General features: G+C 44.8%; 1 protein-coding gene across 1 annotated transcript in view; it reads left to right on the top strand.

Annotated features, from left to right (window-relative positions):
* The window catches only part of LOC135224437 (protein AATF-like), a 109,815-nt gene that overhangs the window by 62,869 nt on the left and 21,523 nt on the right, over positions 1-25,423 (top strand). Inside the window, exons 3-5 of the mRNA XM_064263428.1 lie at positions 13,020-13,282; positions 13,843-14,027; positions 18,248-18,321. Of these exons, the coding sequence (XP_064119498.1) occupies positions 13,020-13,282; positions 13,843-14,027; positions 18,248-18,321 (522 nt within the window). The remainder of the gene's footprint in view (positions 1-13,019; positions 13,283-13,842; positions 14,028-18,247; positions 18,322-25,423) is intronic.

Raw genomic sequence — 25,423 nt, 5'->3', positions numbered from 1 at the left:
GCTGATAACCAGGGACAGCCTGTATTCATTCCATGTGACATCTGGCAACCCCTCTCTGCCTTTAAACGACATGGCGACCTATCTGATATTCATCTGAGTGGGTGACACGATAACCTCAGAATATTGTCTCGTCCTGCTGTGCATGTGCATTTCCTGTGTTTTTTATTCCCATTTCTTGTGTTGTTTTTGCAATGGGCAGAAATAACTTGCCATCCCAAGAGAAGATACCTCAGATAATTCCCTTAAATAAGGTTAAAGTCACTAATAAGGATATTGCAGACATTGTTGGGGGTGAATATCATATGTTTCAGATTTGGGTTCGTAAGTTCAAAGGTGGGGGTTCCAGGAAAATACCCACCCACACTCCTCATGGCCATTGTCCATGGAAAATAAATTAAGCTATAGAGGCTCATAAATAGAGAGGTGGATAGGAATCCAAGAATTACAGCCCATATCCTCAAACAGGAATAAAGTGTTGGAGAATGTCAGTACAATATGTGTTAGCTTCACCCTCAAATTTTGCAAGCAGGCTACCAGACATTCCCCACTCCTCACCCTTAACCCCTTCGGTACCGCATGATGCATAATCGGCGAGATGCTGCATCCCACATTTTCCCAACTTAACCTAGAGTTTGTTTAACCCTGAAAGAAAAGGGTTTACTAGCATCTATTCTACTTTATATATTGATGGAAATGAATGTGAAGTTATAAATACACACATGTGCATATATATATGTACACACACACACACACACACATATATATATATATATATATATATATATATATATATATATATATATATATATATATATATATATATATATATAATATATATATATATATATATATCTATATATATATATATATATATATATATATATATATATATATATATATATATATATATATATATATAATATATATATATATATATATATATATTATATATACTATATATATCATATATATATATATATATATATATATAATATATATATATAATTATAATATATATATATATATATATATATATATATATATATATATATATACTATATATATATTATAGATATATATATGATATATATAATATACAATAAATAAATATATATATATATATATATATATATATATATATATATATATGTGTGTGTGTGTGTGTGTGTGTGTGTGTGTGTGTGTATGTATGTATGTATGACTTCACATTTATTTCCATCAATATAGAGAGCATAATGAACATACATACATACTATACATAAGTATAACATTTACTTTTACTGCTTGCCATATCAACCCATGAATTTTCCCTTTTTTTCTGGGGATTTTCTTGAAAAAAATAATGCAGCTCTCTCATTAGTTCATGAACAAAGCATTTTCATCATATTATCATAAAATAAAATATATGCTTTCCCAGGCATAAGGAAAAGTGCATCCCCGAGCGCTCGATTTATCCCTGAAAAAACGTCATGAAAGTCTGGCAACATTGTTGGACAATGTTCCTCAAATATGTTGGTAACATATATAAACTTCCACCTCTCATTCATCCATGTCATTATCACTTATTTAATCACTTTAAAGCTCGTCACCACTCTCATACTCTTCCTCAGATGGAACATATTTCTCAGAAGAGGTATCACTATCCTAACAGTAAATATGCAAATAAAATGAAAAAAAATCATCAGAGAAAACGAAGAAAATCGTGAAAAAACCTGTGGGACCTCAACCATGACTGTGCATCAACTGATGAGGAGACTGTGACGTCATAGCCAAGAATGTCCACGATAGCCTGAAAAAGAAGTAGGAGGAGCTTAATGTGTGTTGGTACAGCCTACCCATACCTGCAAAAACCAATAGGAGATGCAAAGAGACAGATTGAGTAGGAGGAGGAAATGAAGAAACATGTTCTCTGGACAGATGAAGCCTTGTTCACAGTGACAAGCAACAGTTTGTGGAAAGTTTAAAGGAAGGCTGGCAGTGACCCATATGACCCAAGTTCATGCAGCACTCCATAAAACACCCCCAATATCTGATGGTTTGGTGTTGTTTTTCCTTCTTTGGCATAGGAAAACTTATCATACTGCCAAGGAATCAAACTGTGACCAAAGACACGTACTTTGAACGCCTTATGGACCACTCGGCTGCGGTACAAGCTCTGTTGCCGTATGTGACCCGGAGGGAGCTGGTGCCGCCACCACCTGGTTTTGCTGTCCTCGCTCCTTCCCCTGACTTCGAGTGTTTGAAGAGCTCGCCCTTGGATCACCTTCCTGTTGCCGTCGCCATACCTGCTGTCCCTGTTCCTGCCCGTGGAAGTGCTGTCGCTCCCGCAGGTCTTTCCGGCCAGGTGGAGTCGGCCCCCGTTGCCACCACAACCACCCCAGCTCCAGCCTGGATGGGAGACCTGTCTGCTGTCCTGAGGAAGTTGGTGAACAAGAAGTCCAAGAAGAAGAGGAAGGTGTTGTCGTCTTCTTCATCTTCATATTCGTCGTCATCTTCTGCCGCCTCTTCCCCCCAGCCAAGGAAGAAGAAGGTGCCCCCCCTCCCCCTCCACGAAGTCTCGCAAGGGTCTGTCTCGCTCCGGCGGGACAGGTGGGTCTTCCGCTGGTCCTCCCGTTCCTCCGTGAACAGGGTCCGTCTCTCCTTCCTCAGGGAAGAAGAAGACGGGAACCGTGGAGGTACCAGCCACTGCTCCCGGTTCCCGAGGTCGCGAGTGTCACCAATTGTACGGTCACCTACTGGTGATTGTGCAGCCAGGAGCCAGACGACCTAGTTCGCTCACCGTCAGGATCCAGGCACGGAGAAGAAGGGTGGTAAGAGTTGCTCAGGTGACTCTCGCCAGACCGGTGATCGCTTGCGCAGCGATTGTCTGGTTCCCAGGGTTGACGTGACAGTCCCACCTGACCGTTCATGTGTCGAGGCTGGGAAGAGGTCCCCCTGGTCACCAGGACTAGCCTCGGCTGTGTCTGGAACCGTGGCGCATCGTGAGGACGGTGCTTGCTCTCACCACGTTAGCAGATGCTACCAGTCACCCGACTGTCGCTCCTACCGGGACTGGACGGCTCGCACGGTTGGTAACAGCTCCCCTCCCCTGACGCATGAGACCAATGCTACCGTCCTCGGTCGAGTGTTTCTCCACACAGAGACCGCTGGTCCAGACCTGCAGCTCGATCGCCACCGCTGGTTGGCGATCGGCTGCAGTCCTCCCAGCCTGCCGGCTCTGCTGGTAGGCAGGGTAGGAGCGTCAGATCTTCCTTACCTGTCCCTTCAACCTCCTTGGGCTACACTGGGAGGCGCGAGGCGAACAGGAGTGATCGTGATGAGTGCGCTCCTTAAGGTCCGGCCACGAGAGCCTACGATCCTGGTTTGGTCCTAGGACCAAACTGATCGTACACTCAAGTGGTTGGAGGAGACCACAAAGGGTCTGGCAAGGTTCTCCCTCCTGAAGGAAGAGCGTCTCAGGGAGTGATCGCCCTGGATGGGTCTGACGGTCCATCTCCTCAGGACACGATCACCCCCTAGATACAGAGGTTCTTTGCAGAGGTCATTGCGCTGATTTGTCAACACAATGACCTCGAGGACGGATCGGTGGTTGCTCCCTCTGACCCTCCATCGAGGTTAGAGTTGTTCTGGGGTCCTAAGAAGGAACCCAGAGCGACGTTGGGACTACCCTGGTCTTCCTTGGCTGACGGTGTGTTGGTCCAAGTGAATGCCCTTGTCTCCAGACAGGAGGACTCACTCAGGTCCAGCAGGTTGGACAAGTTGCTTCCCCCTCCTCAGCCTTGTCAGTGGCGCTTCTACATGCCTTCGGTATACCCATTGCCGACCAAGCAGGTTGACCCGGAGCAAGCTCGTCTAACTCCCGGAGTGCCTCTTCATCACCTGCTGTCTGAGAACCTGTGGTTCTTGCAGCAAGAGACATCAGCCCTGGAATCCACTGCCATGGCAGCTTTCCAGGCCATCTCCTGGCTGGATCTGTGGTCCCTCACAGTATCCAGAGTCGCAGCCTCCTTGGGAGCTGTCGTTCCTGAGGAGGACTCAGCATTTGGGAGACTGCCAGTCTAGAGGTAGGACCATCTCCTACCTCGCCCACCAGACGGCTAACCTGTGGGCCAACCTGGTTTTGAGGAGGCGGGTCGCAGTCCTGACTCATGTAACCAGAGCGGCCAGTCAAGAGGTGACATTGGGTCTATGCAATGGGACCATTGCTGGGTTCCTCCTCTCTCTTCCCCAGAGAGATGGTGGACGCTGTGGTGGAAAAGCGGAGAACTGAGGACAGTGACCACCTAGTACACCTGGCAGTTTCGAAGACTTCTGGGCAGTCTCGATCAACTGTGGCCTCGCTCCCACCGCGACAGTGGACTCTGCCGGTCCCCTGACCGCTGCTCCCACCGGGACCGGGCGGATAGGGGAACTTGCAGCAGTTCTCCTCACGCTCGGGACTGTCGCTGCGGTTTTTGGTCCAGCGGTTCTCCCCAGGGGAGCCGCGCGACTAGGCCTGCAGCTCAATTGTCACCGCGGATTGGCGATTGCCTGCAGCCCCCCCAGCACACCGGTTCTGCCGGTGGTCAGGGGGGGGAGTGTCAGGTCTGCCTCTCCTATCCCTTCAACCTCCTTGGGCTACACCGGGAGGAGCGAGGCGATTAGGTGCGACCTCGAGGAGTGCGCTTCTCGTGGTCCCTCCACGAGGGCCTATGAACCTGGCACGGCCTTGGGGCCGACCAGATCGTACGGCCAAGTGGTTGGAGGGGACCAAGAGGGGTCTGTTGTGGTTCCTCCTGTGGAAGGAGGAGGGTCTCGGGAGGCGTTCTCCTTGGATGGACTTGATGGTCCATCTCCCCAGGACGCAGTCACTCCCGAGATCCAGAGGTCTTTCGCAGAGGTCATAGTGCTGATTCGTCAGCACAGTGACCTCGGGGAAGGATCGGTGCTCCCGCCCTCCGAGCCTCTGGAGGTAGGGCTATTTCCTACCTGGTCCACCAGACGGCCAACCTGGTTCTGAGATGTAGGGATGCAGTCCTCGCTCGAGTGACCAGGTCGGCAGGGCGTGATGGGGCTTTGGGACTGAGGAACGGACTGGTGCTGAGTTCCTCCTCTCTCTTCCCCAGAGAGATGGTGGACACTGCGGTGGAACAGCGGCGCACTGATGACAGTGACCGCCTAGTCCACCAGGCAGTCTCGAAGGCGGCTGGGCAGCCTCGAGCCACTGCTGCTAAGCCTAAGAGCTTGGCTAGCGCTTCCTCTGCGGCTAAGACGACAGCCTCATTGAAGCCAAGAGGAAAGACTCAACCTTCGACCTCTTCTGTAAGGAGTGACCGTAACCAGCCCTCCTCCTGAGGAGGAGCCAGGAAGAAGAAGTCGAAGAGGGGAAACGCTAGGGACGGTGTTCCCCCTCACCTGCTGCCGGAAGTGGGGGGGTTGCCTGGTGAGCCGTTGGGCAACTTGGCAGTGCTACGGAGCCGAGACCTGGATAGTGGATGTCCTTTAGGAGGGATATCTACTACCCTTCGAGTCGCGGCCACCCCTCACCTCCAACCCGGTCCATCTACAGACATACGTTCCCGGTTCTGCGAGGGACGTAGTGCTTCGGCAAGAAGTGGAAGCCATGCTGAGCAAAGGAGCTGTGGAGATCGTATGGGATCAGTCGCCGGGCTTCTACAGCCGACTTTTCCTGGTGGAGAAGTCCTCTGGGGGCTGGCGCCCAGTGATAGATCTCTCTCCCTTGAACCGATTCATTCGCCAGACTCGGTTCACGATGGAAACGGCGCGTTCAGTGCTCGATTCCATCAGGGAGAACGACTTCATGCTTTCTGTGGATCTGAAGGACGCGTATTTCCAGATACCCATCCACCAGTCCTCCAGGAAGTACCTCCGCTTCATCCTCGATGGGACAGTGTACCAATTCAGGGCACTTTGTTTCGGTCTCTCAACCGCCTCACAGGTGTTCACGAGAGTGTTCACTCTGGAGTCTGCTTGGGCCCATTCGGTTGGGATACATCTTCTGAGGTATCTCAACGATTGGCTGGTCCTGGCAAGCTCCCGCTGGGGATCGTGGTGAACTTCGAGAAGTCAGATCTCGATCCCAAGCCGAGGATGAAGTACCTGGGCATGCTGATCGATCCGGTAACAGGGCGAGTCTTCCCCGCAGACTCGAGGATCAGCAGGTTCAGGGAGGCAGTTGGACGTTTCCTGTCTCTACAGGAGCAGCCAGCTCAGCAGTGGCAGGTCATAATTGGCTACCTGTCATCTCTCGAGAAGATAGTCCCTCACGGGCGTCTTCACCTGCGGTCTCTTCAGTGGAGACTAAAGGAGAGTTGGTCACAGGCAAGAGACCCGCCGAACTTCCCCGTGTCTCTCACGGAGGAGGTGAGGCAGGACCTAGCCTGGTGGCTGGACGACAGGAACCTCGTAAGAGGGGTTCCTCTTCGCACCCCCCCCCTCCCGGAGATGCTTCTGTTCTCAGACGCGTCGACCGAGGGATTGGGCGCACACCTGGAGGAGTTGCTGGCTGCAGGTGTGTGGGATCTTTGCGACAAGCACCTTCACAGCAACGTTGTGGAGCTCAAGCCAGCATTATTCGCTCTCCAAGAGTTCCAGGAACGAGTGATGGGACACTCAATGGTGTTGATGAGCGACAACACCATGGTAGTGGCATACGTCAACAAACGGGGCCCTAGTGTCCCTCCCATTGCACCAGTTGACGTTGCAGGTGCATGAATGGGCCGTAGCTCACTCAGTAGAGCTGTCAGCCCGATACATTCCAAGCAAGAGGAATGTAGTGGCAGACAAGCTCAGCCGTCGGAATTAGGTGATAGGAACCGAATGGTTCCTTCACCCAGACGTGGCGGAAAGGCTCTTCAACCTTTGAGGGTGTCCAGTCATGGATCTGTTCGCTACCCAGCACAACAGGAAACTCGAGGTTTTCTACTCAGTTGTGCCGGACCCATGGGCAGCTGCAGAGAATGCTCTTCAACATCCCACGGGGGTCCCCCGTTCTGTCTGATTCACAAGGTGATCAGCAGGGTGCTGGTCACCGCTAATCTTCAGATGATTCTGGTGGGGCCCAAATGTCCTCAGGCTGTTTGGTATCCGGACCTTCTGGCTCTGCTCACTGAAGCACCGGGAGAGATTCCCCTTGGCACAACCTCCTGTGCCAGCCACACATGGAACAGTACCACTGGTCGGTTCGGTCCCTGTGTCTTCACGGCTGCTGTTATCCACCATCTCTTGCCAGTGAGAGGCTTTTCTCGTCGAGCAGCAACAGAGATGGCTGGGCACCTCAGGCAGTCCTCTGCAGCTGTATACCAGGGAAAGTGGTCCGTCTTCTGTGGTTGGTGTCGTGGACGGGGTCTCCTCTCAGAGCCACTCTTCAGCAGGTAGCAGATTTCCTCATCTTCCTTTGCCGAGAGAAGCTCCTCTCTGTCTCCGCAGTGAAAGGATATAGAGCTGCCCTGGCCCTAGTCCTTAAGCTGAAGGGGGTGGACATCTCCACTTCCATGGAGATCTCCCTCCTGATGAAGAGCTTCAAGAGGTCTTGCCCACCCAGGGAACTTAGGCCCCCAGGGTGGGACGTGACTCTCGTCCTTAGGAGTTTAACTCGAAAACCCTTTGAGCCACTCCGGGAGTCATCAGACAGGGATCTGACCCTCAAGGGGCGCTATGGCGCTATCTGAAGAGAACTCGGCACCTCAGGCCTGAGTGTCGACGCCTCTTCGTTAGCACCGGGGTTACCAAGAGGTATCCAAGAACACTTTCTTTCTGGCTGCATGAGGTAATCAGGAGGGCGTACGACGCGGATGGTAGTGACGACACCCGTACCCTTCGTCCGAGAGCCCACGAAGTCAGGGGTATTTGTCCAACCCTTGCGTTTCTCAAGAACTTCGTGGCACAGGTGTTGAAGGCAGGGGTTTGGGCCAACCAGACCACTTTCATGTCCTTTTACCTTCGGATATCGCTCACAGGTCCTTGGACACCTTTTCCTTGGGACCCGTGGTGGCTGCTCAACAAGTTGTGTAGCTTACCCAGCTTCCAAGCGGACAGAACAGCATCGCATCCTTGTGTGACTGCATGAATGGGCGAGCGAATGAGAGTGTGACTGGCTTCTCTTCCTCCTCCTTTCTCTCCTCTACCTGTGGTCAGAGGGCTGCGGTCGTCACTACGCTGGACAGGAGGCCGGTGTAGGTAAGCTATACGACTGAGTTCCGTCCTATCCCTTTTAGTAGGGATAGGAGCATTTTCCACCACTCCCCTAACAAGGGAGGGAATGGATGCCAAGAAGAGACAAACCCATGACCTTATATTTGGCTCTGGAAGTAGGAACTAGTTCTTCCTTGCTATTCACAAGAGCCACGCTTGCCTCCCTCTTATGAATTTCGTCCAGAGGTCTGGTCACTGATCCTGCGGTGCACACCCCGATCAACTGGGCAGAGGCTAGGATCCCTCCTTCTGCTCTTACGACCAGGGAGGGAACCAAAGTCGGACAAACACCAGTCTGTTCATAAGACTCAGATTCCACCCACCAATAAGTGAGTGAGTCTTTCATATGTTAAAGGACCGAGAGTTTGTATTATGTATCAGAACAAATCACAATTTGTCAAAAATTGTATTTTTCCTAATTATACAAACCTGAGGTCCTTTACACATAGTCCCACCTCATGCCACCCCTCACTCTGCTCCTGGGCCTAAAGCAAAGTGAAGCTTCACCTCATAGCCGGGCGGGACACCCGACTACTGGACAAGCAGTTAACTACCGAACTACCTTGTTCGAAGCTTACGACCAGTTCCAGCTGGCGCTGATTACATTCCATATGTTAAAGGACCTCAGGTTTGTAAAGTTAGGAAAATACAATTTACGACAAATTGTGATTAAATATTCGCGGAAAGATAGTTATAGGCCTACTTGGCAAAAAATTTTGAATCACGTGCCTTGAGGGATGCTGGGAGTTCACAGATCAAGGTGTTGTTTTGTTTACAAGCGTTACCCAGGCGCGCATGCGCGAATTTCTTTCTTCTCGCACTAAAAAGCATCAGTGACACATCTCAGAAATTGTTTTGTCACTTTGTCGTAATTTTTGCACGGTTTTATATTAGCCGTTACATAGAGTTTTATATATGAAAATGTGCGCAATTTCATGTAGAATACAACTAAAAACAACCCATGGTTGTAGCTTTTATTAGTTTTGAAATATTTTCACTTAAAAGACGATAAGTGCCAAAATTTCAACCTTTTGTCAAAATTGACTCAACTGAAATGGTTGAAAAACGCAATTGTAAGCTAAAACTCTTACATTCTAGAAATATTCAATCATTTACCTTCATTTTGCAACAAATTGGAAGTCTCTATCACAATATTTCGATTTATGGTGAATTTTTGAAAAAAAACTTTTTCCTTACATGCCGAAAAAAATCAGAAATTCTTTCGTCAGATTATCGTAATGTTTGCACCGTTTCATATTAGCCATTACATAAAGTTTTATATATGAAAATGTGCACAATTTCATGTAAAATACAACAAATAACAACCCATGGTTGTAGCTTTATCAGTTTTGAAATACTTTCATATAAATAATAAGTGCCAAAATTTCAACCTTTGGTCAACTTTGACTCGACCGAAATGGTCGAAAATTGCAATTGTAAGCTAAAACTCTTACATTCTAGTAATACTCAATAATTTACCTTCATTTTGCAACAAACTGGAAGTCTTTAGCACAATATTTCGATTTATAGTGAATTTTTGAAAAAAAACTTTTCCTTACGTCCGCTCCGTAACTGCTGAAAAAATCAGAAATGCTTTCGTCAGTTTGTTGTGTTTGTTGTAATGTTTGCACCGTTTTATATTAGCCATTACATAAAGTTTTATATATGAAAATGTGCGCAATTTCATGTAGAATACAACTTAAAACAACCCATGGTTGCAGCTTTTATCAGTTTTGAAATACTTTCATATAAATAACAATAAGTGTCAAAATTTCAACCTTTGGTCAACTTTGACTCAACCGAAATAATAGAAAAACGCAATTGTAAGCTAAAACTCTTACATTCTAGTAATATTCAATCATTTACCTTCATTTGGCAACAAATTGGAAGTCTCTAGCACAATATTTTGATTTATGGTGAATTTATGAAAAAAACTTTTTCCTTACGTCTGCGCGTTACGAATTCATGCATCATATTATGATAATATTTTCTCAGTGTTGCTTTGATCATTTTACAATTTGTTATATATCAAAATCATTGCAATTTAGTGTACAATACAACGAAAAGAAATTAATTAGCTTAACCGTTTTGCTCCCAGCGCGATTTGTATACAATTATATGTGACTTTTTTTTTGCACTGTCATATATTCCAATATTTATATATGATAATGATATTTTTTCATTTCTGATGGTTGCATACTAAACTTCAGGCAATGACAAAAAAAAGAGCCAAAAATGAACTCTTATTCTTGAAAACTAAGCATGCTGTGATTTTTTTATAAAAAAAATTTTTCCGCTTCGGTGCTCACTCCTGAACGCCATTGGCATATGGGAGACACTTTTGGAAATACCAGCTCTGCCTTTAAGGGTTAAGCTGTGATAAGTTGATATTTCCTTCTCCATGAAAATATCTCTCCTAATGAGGAGCTTTGAGAGGTCTTGCCCACCCAAGGAACTCAGACCTCCAGGGTGGGATGTGACTCTTGTCTTAAGGAGTTTGACTCGTAGACCCTACGAGCCTCTCTGGGAGTCGTCAGACAGGGATCTGACCGTCAAGACTGTCTTTCTGCTGGCCCTGGCATCGGCGAGAGAGTAGGAAAACATTATGGTCTTTATTTCGATGTCAAACACTCGAGGGGATGGGGATCAGTTATGCTCGATTTCGTCCCAGATTTCGTAGCGAAGACTCAGAACCCTTCGGTCCCTGATGCTAGGTTCGAGTCCTTCACAATCCTCTCCCTAGAAGACTTCACCGGTAATGATACAGAAGAGATGCTGCTTTGTCCTGTGAGGGTGTTACGGCACTATCTGAAGAAAACTCGATACCTCAGGCCTGAGTGTCGACACCTCTTCGTTAGCACCAGGGTGACCAAGAAAGAAGTGTCCAAGAACACTGTTTCTTTCTGGCTTCGTGAGGTAATCTGGAAAGTGTACAACTCTGAGAGGAGTGCTGACACCAGTACCTTTCATCCGAGAGCCTACAAAGTTAGAGGCATTGGTCAAACCCTTGCATTCCGCAAGAACTTGTCTGTCGCACAGGTGCTGAAGGCGGGGGTGTGGTCCAACCAGACCACCTTCACCTCCTTCTACCTTCAGGATATTGCCCATAGGTCCTTGGACACTTTTTCCTTGGGACCGTGGTGGGTGCTCAACAAGTTGTGTAGCTTACCCAGCTCCTTTACAGGACAAGGTAACATCTCGTCCTTGTGATATCGCATGAATGGAGAGTGAATGAGAGTGTTACTCGCTTCTCTTCCTCCTCTTTTTCTTCCCTCTCCATGCGGGCAGAGGGTAGCGGTTGTCACGACGCTGGATAGGATGACGATGCAGGTAAGCTACGTAACCGAGCTCCATTCTATCCCTTTCATTAGGGATAGAACCGTTTATCCATCCCTTCCCTAGCAAGGGGGAAAGCGGACACCAGTAAGAGACAAACCCCGATACTTTATATTTGGCTCTTACGTAGGACCTAGTTCTTGCTTGCTATTCTTAAGAGGTACACTTGCCTCCCTCTTATGAATTGGTCCAGAGGTCTGAGCACTGATCTTGCAGTGCACACTCTGATCAGTTGGACAGAGGCTAGGTTCTCGCCCCCCCCCCCCCTCCCCCCCCACCCCCCCCCCCCCCTTTTTTTTTTTTTTTTTTTTTTTTTTTTTTTTTTTTTTTTTTTTTTTTTTTTTTTTGCTCATATGACCAGAGAGGGAATCCAGGTTGGGCAAACACCAGTCTCTTCACAAGACTCAGATTCCACCCACCAATAAGTGAGTCTTCCTTATGTAAAGGACCGAGGGTTTGTATTACATGTCGGAGCAAATCACAATTTTTGGAATTAAATTGTATTTTTCCTAACTGTACAAACCTGAGGTCCTTCATATATAGTCACACCTCATGTCACCCCTCACTCTGTTCCTGGGCCTAAAGCAAAGTGATATGTTTACCTCCAGTCGGGCGGGACTCCCAACTATCGGACAAGCAATTACGGCCGAACTACCTTGTTAGTAAATCTTACAACTGGTCCAGCTGGCACTGAATAGTAATTCCTTATGTAAAGGACCTCAGGTTTGTATAGTTAGGAAAAATACAATTTACTTCCAAAAATTGTGATTTTGTTTGAATGTTTAGAATTTTTAGAATAAACCAAAGTTTTATTGAGCATTAGTGTTGCTCAAATTCTAAAGTCTGTATCCTTTCCCTAGGTGATCATTTATATACCTGAAGACTACAAGACTTTGCCATTTTGAAATACCATCGAAAATGAAACACAGTGGTGATAGCCTCATTATTTGGCGGTGAAAGTCTAGTAATTGTAAAAGTTACTGATTTCTTGATTCCTTTGCAGTTTACCTGTGTGCAGGTAAAGTTAATGATTTCCTTACAGTTCACCATTTTGCCAAGCACAAGCCAAATAGAAAATGAAAAAACTTCAATAATTATTTGTATGGTTACACAACAGAAAAACAAATTTAGATGTCTGTTATTACACAGCTTGTCAACAAGCCACACACACAAGCATTGGGTTCTTCCTGCCCGGAATCCAGGGTGTGTGGATATGTATCTGCTGCGCAGCTATCCAGCCAGCAGACAATATTCCTTGTCTTTTAATTGAGGTCTGATGTTTCCAAGCTTTGTGAAGTCCGTGGATTTAATTCTGGTCTGAAGTGTTCAAGCTTTATGGAGACCGTAGATGTGGGCTGATATGAATTATAGGTTTTTATGAAACAGTTTGGTTTTCAATATGACTTAAAATCTGTCAGTATGAATTTTAGTTCTTTTACAGTTATGAGGAAAATTAAGGTAGCTTTGTGAATCGTTATTTTCTTTCACAGCTATAGTGGTGATTTTAGCAAATTTGCTGAGGATATTGAAGAAATGAGTGGAGAAGCCAGTGGTGATGATGATGATGATGATGAAGAGGATGATGATGATGATGATGATGATGATGATGATGATGATGATGAAGTGTTACTGAAAACAAACAATGTGGGATCAGGAGGGCCAGAAAAAAACTCTGGAATAACCATTAAGAAGTTTCAGTCTGTTGATGAAGAGGAAGAATTAAAGAAATCTCACTGTGTGAAAAGACAGTTAGGTATGTAATGCTTGTCTCTAGTAGGAAAGCAAATCTTGAATGTATATGAATTGAACATGCTTTTATTAAAATGCACTAAAAAAAAATTAAACAACAGGATCTTCTTACAGTTATGTAATCTTGTCTTCAAAAATAAAAGCATGGGTGCCAAACTCAGAAGGAAATACTACAAGAAATAAAAATTTGTATTTCTTATCTTTTAGCCTAACAAAGTGTAGCCAGTTACAGTAGTTTTAACTTTTTGCATACAAAATATGTAAAAAAAAATTTTTTTTCTCTCTCTCTCTCTCTCTCTCTCTCTCTCTCTCTCTCTCTCTCTCGGTCTCTCCGTCTCTCTCTCTTTCCTCCCTTCCTCTCTCTCTCTCTCTTCCCTTCCCTCTCTTCTCTTCTCTCTCTCTCTCTCTCAGGCCATTTGTCTCTGCCTGCCACCTCTGTAATCCATGAGTTTTGAAACATCATTGTATATAAATTAAATATGGTAGGAACTTTATTTTAGAAAATACATTTCTGTAACTTTCTCATGTTTTATGTGTTTTATATGTTAGATCTTGTCTTTGCAGCTGTATATGATTCCTTATTTGAATTACGAATAGGAATGCAGAGAGGACTTAATGGTACCAATCAGTTACCACAGTTTAACACATATAAGAACTTTTTACAAGAAAAAGATCCAAACTACATGAAAAATTTGGCATCAGCAAAGTCTTCCACCAAAAAGCTTTTAAATACATTGCTTGAAACTCAGGTAAGGAAATAGTTATTTGTTGACTTGCAAACTCAAAGGTTGGTTGACTTATAGTTTTCATGTTAAATTACATCTAATCTTGAAAACAAGGATTAAGTTACATTACATTTTTGACATTGTTGGATCTCAAAAATAAATGCGTCACTTTTGATTCCTGGGCATTCAACGACTAAGTGCTGGACAGACATGGGAACCTGACATTACATTTCATTGGGTCAGAATGTGGGGTTGACATTAGATGACCCTGAGAAAATCTAGTATGACCTATATGGAGTTTTGTTAAGATTACCTCTTTAGATCTTGCTTTTTTGAGCCAAGAGGAAACCATTGCAAAGAACCTCAAGTGTCATCTACACTGTGGCCCCCAAGGCACACACTGTAAGTGGTACCACCTTGCTGGGTCACCAGTTAGCAACTTGCCCTGACATTCCGTTCAGAAGAAATGCTGCAATAAGCATCATTCTACCATTGGCGTTATTTCATTCCACATTCCATCAGTGATGGAGATGAGAGTGTTGTACATTAATTAGAATTTGAAATACTGAAGCACAGCATGTAAATAAATTGAAATTAGAGACTTCATGGTGCTATTGCAATAACAAAATGTTGGAAAACTTTATTTTTCTTATTACAAATTTATTTAATTTGTTAATGATTTTTTGGTATTTCTGGAGCTTATTTACATGAAATTATTATTATTATTATTATTATTATTATTATTATTATTATTATTAATTATTAATTAAATAATAATAATAATTAATATAATAATAATAATAGTTATCTTATTATTATTATTATTATTATTTATTATTAAATATTAATAATAATATAATTTAATAATAATAATAATAATATTAATAATATAATTATATAATAATAATCATAAATAAATAATAATAATCATAATAATAATAATAATAATAGGTAGTTCCCAGTTAGTGGCAGGGGCTCTGATATTGGCAGGGTGCTGATGAGCAAAAACTGCCATTAACCAAAACTTGGCTACTTATGGCGTGGAGTTTTGGTTAATGGCACATCTGTTAGGTACGTTATGGTACCATAACTCTATTATTGGCACCATATGGCTTTGATAACCAAAAATTGTCCCATTATGGCGTCATAAGTCACTGATTTTATGTCGCAAGACAAGTGCCATAAGACCAGATTACCATTAACTGAGTTCACCGATAACCGGGGACTACCTGTATAATTATTTATTCATTAAAATGAATAACTGTTTGGATGTCACTGAGTTTTCATTGCAATTTCTCAATCTCCCAAATGAGTTTCTTTATAGTAGTATGTAAATTATATAGCAGATGTCCAAAGTTCGAGTATTACATAATGCTTTGGTAGTTCTTTCTACCATTTACAAAAGGCAAATGAAACCAGGGGAACTGTATTTATGCCAGCAAAAGGGTGTCCAGAGTTTTCAGGAGTTTGGTGATTGGCAGTTTAGTCCAGGGAGAGCTCTTCTTATTGGCTGGGAGCAGGATGATTCATCCAGGAGAGTCTGGCAGACCACCAGAAGTGCTGTCTGGCTGGCACCAGGTACCAGGAGTCCAGCTCAAAGGGCACACTGTTCAAAGTAGTGGGCAGATGAAAGGTTGTCCCAGGGGTGCACCTTGAATCTCTCCTGATGATAGTTGGAAAAGGAGAATCTCCTGGGCCATGTTCCATATACATATAGGAGGCTGATGGTCGATGTCATCATCCAGTATCTTTGTGTCCTTACAATTTGTAGTGTTGAAGGGCGCTGCCATGTTCCTTCACATAGTGCTGGTAAACTGCCCTTTCATACATGTGGATGGCCATCCTTTCGGAGAGGCATGTTATAGTTGTGCTAATGTAGGAATGACAGCATCCATTCTCTAGGCACAATATTTGGTAAACTACTCCTTTACTTGTCATGGGATCATTGCAGGCGAAGAGATTGTTTTTCATGAGGTACTTGGAGCCAACGAGGCTGTTTCTCCTGAGGTACTGGGTCAGTCTTCTGATCCTTATAGTAAATCATGTCGACATCTTCTCGTCTGCATTGGTTGGGGTTACATGGGTGTCAATGATGCTCTTCAAGGCTGCCTAACCTTTCCTTTGTTTAATGTTCATTTAACCCCTATGGAACAGCTTAAAGGTATACAGGTGCTACATAACACTGAATATAAGAAAAATAGGGTAAGTGTGAAGAACATCAGCACCTTTTTAGCCCTCCACCTATGCAGACAAAAAAAGATGACTTTATGATCTACTTGTATAAGAATTGAAAGACTGCTACAGTACTTCATGAGGAACAGCCCTGTTGCTAGCAATGATCCCATGACAATGAGTGTTTAAATAATTTCCCCAGAGAATGGATGTTGCCATTCCTACATTGGTGTAACTACAGTAACGCTTCAGTCACCTGCTACTTCGAACACTCCGCCTTTTGAGTAGAACTCCTGGGACCTGGCACCCACTGCTACAACGAGGCTGTTTCTTCTGAGGTACTGGGTCAGTCTTCTGATCCTTATAGTAAATCATGTCGACATCTTCTCGTCTGCATTGGTTGGGGTTACATGGGTGTCAATGATGCTCTTCAAGGCTGCCTAACCTTTCCTATGTTTAATGTTTGTTTAATGTTCATTTAACCCCCTATGGAACAGCTTAAAGGTATACAGGTGCTACATAACACTGAATATAAGAAAAATAGGGTAAGTGTGAAGAACATCAGCACCTTTTTAGCCCTCCACCTCTGCAGACAAAAAAAGATGACTTTATGATCTACTTGTATAAGAATTGAAAGACTGCGACAGTACTTCATGAGGAACAGCCCTGTTGCTAGCAATGATCCCATGACAATGAGTGTTTAAATAATTTCCCCAGAGAATGGATGTTGCCATTCCTACATTGGTGTAACTACAATAATGCTTCAGTCACCTGCTGCTTCGAACACTCCGCCTTTTGTATAAAACTCCTGGGACCTGGTACCCACTGCTACAAAGAAACTAATTCAGAAGATTGAGAAACTGGAATTCAAACAGGATCCAGATAGCCATTTTTTTTAAAATAATTTTGTTGGGTAAATTATCTACTTGTGAGATGATGATATTATTGATTGATTGCAGGTCCACAATAATATCACATGTGAAGTATAAAGTCTTTAATAATAAGAGCTTTCGAACCTTGTACTAGGTTCATCTTCAGTCAAGTGAACATTATGAATTTAAAAATCCGTCGAAGTAAACTTCTGAACAGGACAATTATTCCACTATGACGAACGCAAATGAAGGAAGCACTCAACTGCCCAACTAGTAATTCCGTTGTTGTTGCTCGAATTCCTGTTTGCTATTCTGCTGGAACGTCTTGTGGGCTGTGATGATGCTGCACGGTGTTCCCCTGGCAGCGCGGATGTAACAATGCTGGACGTCACGTCCCCCGTGCTGTAATCTGTCTGAGGGAGGAGAGCAGAAGAGGGGGCAGCATCAGGCAGAGGAAAAACAGAGCTTGTCTTAAAATAAAAATTTTTAACAAAGTTTTTAAGAATGCAAAAATTGACTAATGGGTCTTCCCCAACGAACGACTTGTTACCGTAAAAAGCTTCTCCTAGTGGAAGGTGCCGCCATAAACTTAGGAGAAGCTTTTTACGGTAACAAGTCGTTCGTTGGGGAAGACCCATTAGTCAATTTTTGCATTCTTAAAAACTTTGTTAAAAATTTTTATTTTAAGACAAGCTCTGCTTTTCCTCCGCCTGATGCTGCCCCTTCTGCTCTCCTCCCTCAGACAGATTACAGCACCGGGGACGTGACGTCCAGCATTGTTACAGCCGTGCCGCCAGGGGAACGCCATGCAGCATCATCACAGCCCACAAGACGTTCCAGCAGAATAGCAAACAGGAATTCGCGCAACAACAACGGAATTACCTAGTTGGGCTGTTGAGCGCTTCCTTCATTTGCATTCATCATAGTGGAATAATTGTCCTGTTCAGAAGTTTACTTCCACAGATTTTTAAATTCATAATGTTCACTTGACTGAAGATGAACCTAGTACAAGGTTCGAAAGCTCTTGTTATTAAAGACTTTATACTTCACATGTGATATTATTGTGGACCTGCAATCATTGTTATCATTTTCGACACTGAAAATTGTGCCCATTATTATTATTATTATTATTATTATTATTAAGCAGTTTTATGGATTGATGTATGTACTAAGATAAAATTTAAATTGTACTATTTTCAGATAATACTCCTTAATCAAAATCCTGAAACAAAAAATTTGTTGCATGATTGTGAGAAACAGTCAGCTATACATAGGTGAGTAGTTATAAATCCAGTATATTGCTACCCATTGCAGGTTAAGTATACAGACAGTCCCCGGTTATTGGCAGGGGTTCCGTTCCTGGCGGGTTGCTGATAAGCGAAAACCACCGTTAACCGAAACGCAGCAATTTATGGCGAGTGTGGCGCAGAGTTTTGGTTAATGGTGCCGATAACTGGTCAATGGCGCCTCTGTTAGGATGTTATGGCACCTTAACTCTATTATCTGCACCTTATGGCACCGATAACCGAAACTCTGCCTGTTGCGCCATAAATCGCAGATTTTATGGCTTGTCACCTTATGGCACCGCTAACTGAAACTGCCTGTTGCACCATAAATCGTAGATTTTATGGCGCTAGACAAGCTCCATAAAACTGGATCGCCATTAACCGATTCTGCCGATAACTGGGGACTGCCTACAATCAAACCAGCCCAAGAAGGCAGTGCAGGGAGGGTTAGGGGTAAAAAGCTATGATGCCTCATGTTCAAAATGATTGGGTGGTTAGTTTAGTTTTATGTGAAATTTGATTATGAAATCCAAAAGATGAGAATACATAAGGCAGGTCGGAGTTTTTGGCTGTAATTTCCCAAATGTCAGTTAAATCTCTTCGTCCATTTGTTTTTCCTAAAAGAGTGTCTCATGGTTTTTCTCTCTCACACATGTTTGGTCTTAAAATTATTCTACATTCTTATAAAAATTTTTGTGTTCTGTATATGATATGGTAAATTTTTTTTACAAAATTCTACAGGAAATCTGTTTTGAAAATCAAGTAAAGGCTATGTATTGAAAACAATGGAGATAATATATCAAAACACTAGTAATCAGAATGAGGAGATTGATTTACAAAATGCATATAGGATTGTAAATTTAAGATACTTTGTGTACAATATAAGGTGTTGTAGTGAACTGTCAGTTTTAGTGTCTTCTGCATGAAGTCTTTGTGTATGAGTTAATTCAATATTCTGAAGTTTCGCTACTTATAATTTCATCTGCAAATTATTTTTGTTCATGAAACTTACCTGTCATATATATATATAGCTGTATTCTCCGACGTCCGACAGAATTTCAAAACTCCCGGCACACGCAGTGGGCGGCCAGGTGGTTAGTTCCTGCCGCTGGGAGGCCGATAACAGGAATCATTCCCATTTTCTATTCAGATTTTTCTCTGTTGCCGGTCGGTAAACAACTGTTTACAGACCTCCGCCTAGGATTTTGAAACTTCTTGTGCTAACTTGAGTATTCTGATTGACTTTTGGTTTTGATTTGGCATTGTTGGCTTGGCATACGTGATAGTGGATTTGATTTGGATTTTGGCTTTGACTTTTCTTTGATTACGATGTCTGGATCTAGCTCTGCTAGCTTCAGGGTGTGTAAGGTACAGGAATGTAAGGTGAGGTTGCCGAAAGCTTCGGTAGACCCTCATTCGGTGTGTTCGAAATGTCGGAGTCATGTATGTATGTTGAATGATAGATGCATCGAGTGTGAGCAATTGACTGAAATTGAATGGAAGGCATATGATTCTTACGTGAGAAAGCTTGAGCGTGATAGAATCAGGAGGTCTTCCTCTAGAAGTGCTTCTCTGAATAGAAGTCAGGGTAGAGTTGTATCTCCATTAAACCCTCCTGTAGATGTAATTCAACCTAATCCTGTTGTTTTGCCTCCGAACAATCAGGAAGTGTCTGCAGAAGGAAGCGTATTATCTACGATTATGGAGTCAATTCGTGCCTTGGAATCAAAAGTGATGGCTCTACAATCAAATGTGAATAATTGCAATAAAAGTGTTAGTGCATCTAGTGTTGTAGAGGGGGCATCAGATCGGTCCCATAATGCCTCTAGGCCTAGGCCCCTGCTGGACTCCCAGGCCTTAGGGAGAGGGCAAGCCGAAAGCCGAAGGAGGGTTATGGGATCTAATGACCGTTCTGACGTCCCTTCGGCAGAAACTGAGGACGAATCTCAGGCTGCCAGTGTTCGTGCTAGGACGCGAATACTTAAAGTGCTTCTCTTCTTCCGAGGCTTCCTCTCCTCTCCGAGGTTGGGACTCTCGGAAGACCTTTTATAGGGAGAGCGGCAGGGGCGCAAGGTGTTGCACAGGCGGCCGTCGCCCTTGTCGCCCTCTTAAGAGAGGTTTCAGAGAAGAGGACGCTTCACGTCTTTCGGATCAGTGCGTAGATTCATCACCTGAAGATTTTGAAGCTTTTCCGCCACAGAAAAGGAACAAGACTTCATCAGGGGAGGACTCGTTCGAGTGTCCAAGTCGCTCTCAGTATGTTCCTGAATTGAAGGAAAAGGCATCCCCTCGCCCATCTTCCTCGCATAGGATGAGTCCTTCTCCTGATCGAGAACTTTCCCCATCTAGGAAAATGCTTTTGGAAATGCAGAAACAGTTAGCTTCCTATTTTGAGAAAAAGGAGGCAGAACCTAGTCATCGGAGGAAGGATCGGTGGCTGCCTGTTAAGAGGACTAGACAGTCCCCGGCTCCTTCTCCGCGTTTTTCGGCCTTTGAGTCTCCTCCTAGTAGCCGACGCATTAGAGAACGTGATTACGTTCCTCATGAAAGGGCGTCTAGGAGAGACGAATTTGACAAAGACGTGAGTTGTCGCACAGACGGCCGGCGTCTTTGTCAAGAGGCCGAGAGCGCTCAAGATGATAATCAGCTTCAGGACGCTCAGGAAGACAATTCTTTGGACGCTTGGCGCCTTAAGCAGCGAAGCGCTTGTCAGGACGCTCGAGAAGATGCTTTTCAAGACGCGCGGCGTCTTATACATCGGGACGCTCGCCAGGACGCACGGCGTCCTACACATCAGGACGCTCGTAAGGACGCTCAGCAGGACGCTTCTCGGAACGCACGGCGTCTTACATTTCGGGACGCTTGTCAAGAGGCTCAACAAGACGTCTTGGAAGAATATTTGAGTCCGAAGCGTCACGATACTTCTAATGTTAAAGTGTCGAAGATAAAGAAACAGAGAGTGGTTACTTCAAACTCTTCTACATCTAGAGGCACCCTCTTGCGAACGGGGCCTCAGGGATTGTTGTCATCGAGATCTTTGAAGGAGACTGATGACAGAGAGAAGTATTCTTCTAGTGATCTGTGCCCTACGGATGATGACGAACCAAATGCGTCAGCGGCCTCAGACTATAAGACTTTGACGAATCTACTTAAGAACTTGTTTCCAGACAATTTTCAAGCGCCAGTTCCTTGCTCTCCCCCTTCACAATTTGCCTCATCGAAGGCCAGGAAGGCTCCTGGCTTCGTTAAAATGGCCACTTCGCTCTCTGCGAAGAGAGCGTTTAAGAGAATCCAGGATTGGATGGATTCAAGGAAGGTTAAAGGGAAGACTTCGTTTGCACTTCCTCCATCTAGACTGAAAGGGAGAGCAGGGATATGGTACGAAACAGGAGAAGAGGCAGGATTGAAAGCACCGTCTTCTTCTCAAGGAGATTTCGCCAATTTGGTGGAGCTCCAAGGAGGTCTTATTTGTCATCGGCCAAGGTTTCCTGGACAATGATGGAGACAGATCATCACCTCAAGGGGTTATTTAAGACGCTAGAAGTGTTTAACTTTTTAGATTGGTGCCTCGGGGCCTTGGATGTACAATCGAGGAGTCAAGACTCGATTTCGTTGGAAGAGCTTTCGAGTGTATTAGCTTGTATGGATAGAGCAGTAAGGGATGGCTCTGATGAGTTAGCATCTCATTTTGCTACCGGTCTGCTAAAAAAGAGAGCTCTCTATTGTAGTTTTGCGGCGAAAGCAGTTTCTCCCGCTCAGAAAGCGGAATTATTATTCGCCCCCTTCTCTACGCATCTATTTCCGCAGTCCATGATTAAGGATCTGTCGGTAAACTTGCAAGAGAAAGCAACAAGGGACCTCTTGACTCAATCTTCCAGACGACCTACTCCTCAGGCTTCTACTTCAACAGCTCCAGCCCCCAAGAAGAAATTTAAGCCCTTTCGTGGAGCACCTTCCTCTAGAGGTTCTTCGAGAGGAAGGGGGTCCTTTAGAGGCAAGACCTCTTCTATCAAGAAGGGAAAAAATTGACATTTCTGCCCTTCAGGCACCTGTAGGTGCGAGACTCACCTTATTTGCTCAGGCATGGAGGATGATAGGGGCGGACACCTGGTCCCTAGATGTGATCGAGAGAGGATACAAGATCCCTTTCCTCTCTGCGCCTCCTTTGAGCACGAAGCCGATAGACCTGTCGCCCGCATACCAGTCAGAGAAGCAGCAGATCTTACTCGACCTTCTAGATCAAATGTTGGAAAAGAAGGCCGTAGAAGAAGTCCTAATGCTGGATTCCCCAGGCTTCTACAACAGGTTATTCCTGGTTCCGAAGCAGTCTGGGGGATGGAGACCTGTCCTAGACGTCAGCAGACTGAACATTTTTGTAAAGAAAGAAAAATTCAGGATGGAAACTTCTCAGTCTGTGCTAGGGGCCTTGAGACCAGGGGATTGGATGGTGTCATTGGACCTACAAGACGCTTATTTCCACGTCCCGATCCATCCTCAATCAAGGAAGTTCCTGAGGTTCGTCTTAAAAGGGCAGGTCTTCCACTTCAGGGCTCTTTGCTTTGGTCTGAGTATAGCGCTGATGGTTTTTACTTTCCTCATGCGGAATGTAGCGAAATGGCTTCACCTATCGAAGATAAGAGTCTCGCTTTACCTGGACGACTGGCTAATCAAGTCATCTTCGAAGTCAAGGTGCCTGGAGGACCTTCAGACGACATTGCAGCTGACGAAGGCCCTGGGCCTTATAGTCAATTACGAGAAGTCCCATCTGATCCCCACGCAGTCCATCGTGTATCTGGGGATTCAGATGGATTCAGCGGCTTTTCAAGCTTTTCCATCAAAGGAACGTCAGCAGAAATACTTAGAGAAAGTGTCAGCCTTCTTAGGGAAAGAAACATGCTCGGCGAAGGAATGGATGAGTCTGCTGGGAACCATTTCTTCACTGGAGAAGTTTGTTTCCCTGGGGAGGTTGCACCTCAGGCCACTCCAGTTTTTTATGGCAGAAAACTGGAAAGACAAAAAGAATCTAGACTCGACTTTGATTATCTCAAAAGCGGTCAAGGATCAACTGAAGTGGTGGCAAGATCCGATCAAACTTTCGGAAGGAATGTCCCTCAACCTTTTGAGCCCTGACCTAGTGTTGTTCTCAGACGCCTCCATGGTGGGCTGGGGAGCAACACTAGGCAAGGAGGAAGTGTCAGGCCTCTGGAGAGGGGAACAGAAGTCCTGGCACATAAACTTAAAAGAGTTGGAGGCCATTCGGTTGGCTCTTCAATTCTTCGAAGAACGATTGGTGGGCCGAGTTGTCCAGATCAACTCGGACAACACTACGGCTCTCGCTTACATCAAAAAGCAGGGGGGGACACACTCTCGATCACTGTTCATGATAGCGAGAGACATCCTTCTATGGGCGAAAGCTCGAAACATAGTGATCCTAACAAGGTTCATTTCAGGAATACAAAATGTTCGAGCGGATCTTTTAAGCCGTCAACATCAGATGCTTCCCACAGAATGGACCCTACATCTAGAGGTTTGTCAAGAGCTATGGAAGTTGTGGGGACGGCCGCTAGTCGACCTCTTCGCAACCTCGAAAACGAAGAGGCTTCCGATTTATTGCTCTCCAGTTCTCGACCCGGAAGCAATAGCGGTAGATGCCATCCTATGGGACTGGACGGGGATGGACGTTTACGCCTTTCCCCCGTTCAAACTCTTAGGAGAGGTAACAAGGAAGTTTGCGGCGTCGCCAGGAGCGAGAATGACTTTGATCGCCCCCTTTTGGCCCTCAAGCGATTGGTTCACGGAGGTCATGTCTCTTCTGGTAGACTTCCCGAGAACCCTGCCAGAGAGAGTAGATCTTCTCAAACAGCCCCACTTCGAGAGGTATCACGGAAACCTCTCCGCTCTGAGTCTGACTGCGTTCAGACTATCAAGAAGTTAGCCAGAGCGAGAGGTTTTTCAAGACCAGTGGCAGAGGCTATTGCCAATGCGAGAAGAGCTTCCTCTCGAGCAGTTTATCAGTCGAAGTGGGCTGTCTTCAGGAGATGGTGTAGGAAGAAAGGTATTTCCTCCTCCACGACCTCTGTGAACCAAATTGCTGAGTTTCTCCTGCATTTGAGAAATGTGGACAGACTGGCAGTGCCCACAATAAAAGGATATAAGAGTATGCTGTCAGCTGTCTTCCGTCACAGAGGATTAGACCTGACAAATGATAAAGACCTTCACGATCTTTTGAGATCGTTTGAGACAACTAAAATACTACAACCGAAGGTCCCATCATGGAACCTTGATGTAGTTCTAAGGTTCTTGATGTCGGCTCCCTTTGAACCTCTGCATGCTGCCTCATTGAGAGACACTACTAGAAAGGCGATTTTGCTACGGCAAAAAGGGTTAGTGAAATTCAAGCAATTAGTAAATATGTGGGTTTCAGAGGACACAGTGCAGTGTGCTCCTTGAATCCTAATTTCTTAGCTAAGAATGAGAACCCATCTAACCCCTGGCCAAAAACCTTTGAAATCAAGGGGTTAGCAGAGTTCATCGGACAAGAGCCAGAGAGAGTCCTGTGCCCTGTCAGGGCTCTCAAATTTTATTTGCAAAAGACCAAAGATTGTCGGGGTCCTTCTGAAAATCTATGGCGCTCTGTTAAGAGACCCAACTTCCCTATGTCGAAGAATGCACTGGCATTCTTTTTACGAAGCACCATCAGGGAGGCCCATGCGTCCTGCCCGGATGGTGATCTGAAACTTTTGAAAATAAAAGCCCATGAAGTGAGAGCTGTTGCAACTTCAATGGCATTTCAAAAGAATATGGCACTTAATGATATCATTAGTGCTACTTTTTGGCGAAGCAACTCTGTGTTTGCTTCACATTACCTGCGGGATGTGAAGACGGCATATGAGAACTGCGAGTCACTAGGACCATACATATCCGCAGAAATGTTGTTGGGGGCAGGAAGCAGCACACATCCTATCCTATAGAAAAGGGGTAGGTGTGCTTTTTAATTTTGGTGTTGGTTTATGGTTGAAGGGTTGGTCGCTTGAGGCGCTTTCCCTTTCTTTAGCCTAGAAGTTATGGGACTAACTTCGATAGGTTAGGT

This window comes from Macrobrachium nipponense, chromosome 20 (genome assembly GCF_015104395.2).
Source record: "Macrobrachium nipponense isolate FS-2020 chromosome 20, ASM1510439v2, whole genome shotgun sequence".
In the NCBI taxonomy this organism is placed as follows: domain Eukaryota; kingdom Metazoa; phylum Arthropoda; class Malacostraca; order Decapoda; family Palaemonidae; genus Macrobrachium; species Macrobrachium nipponense.
This window is presented reverse-complemented; position numbering and strand designations above follow the sequence as displayed.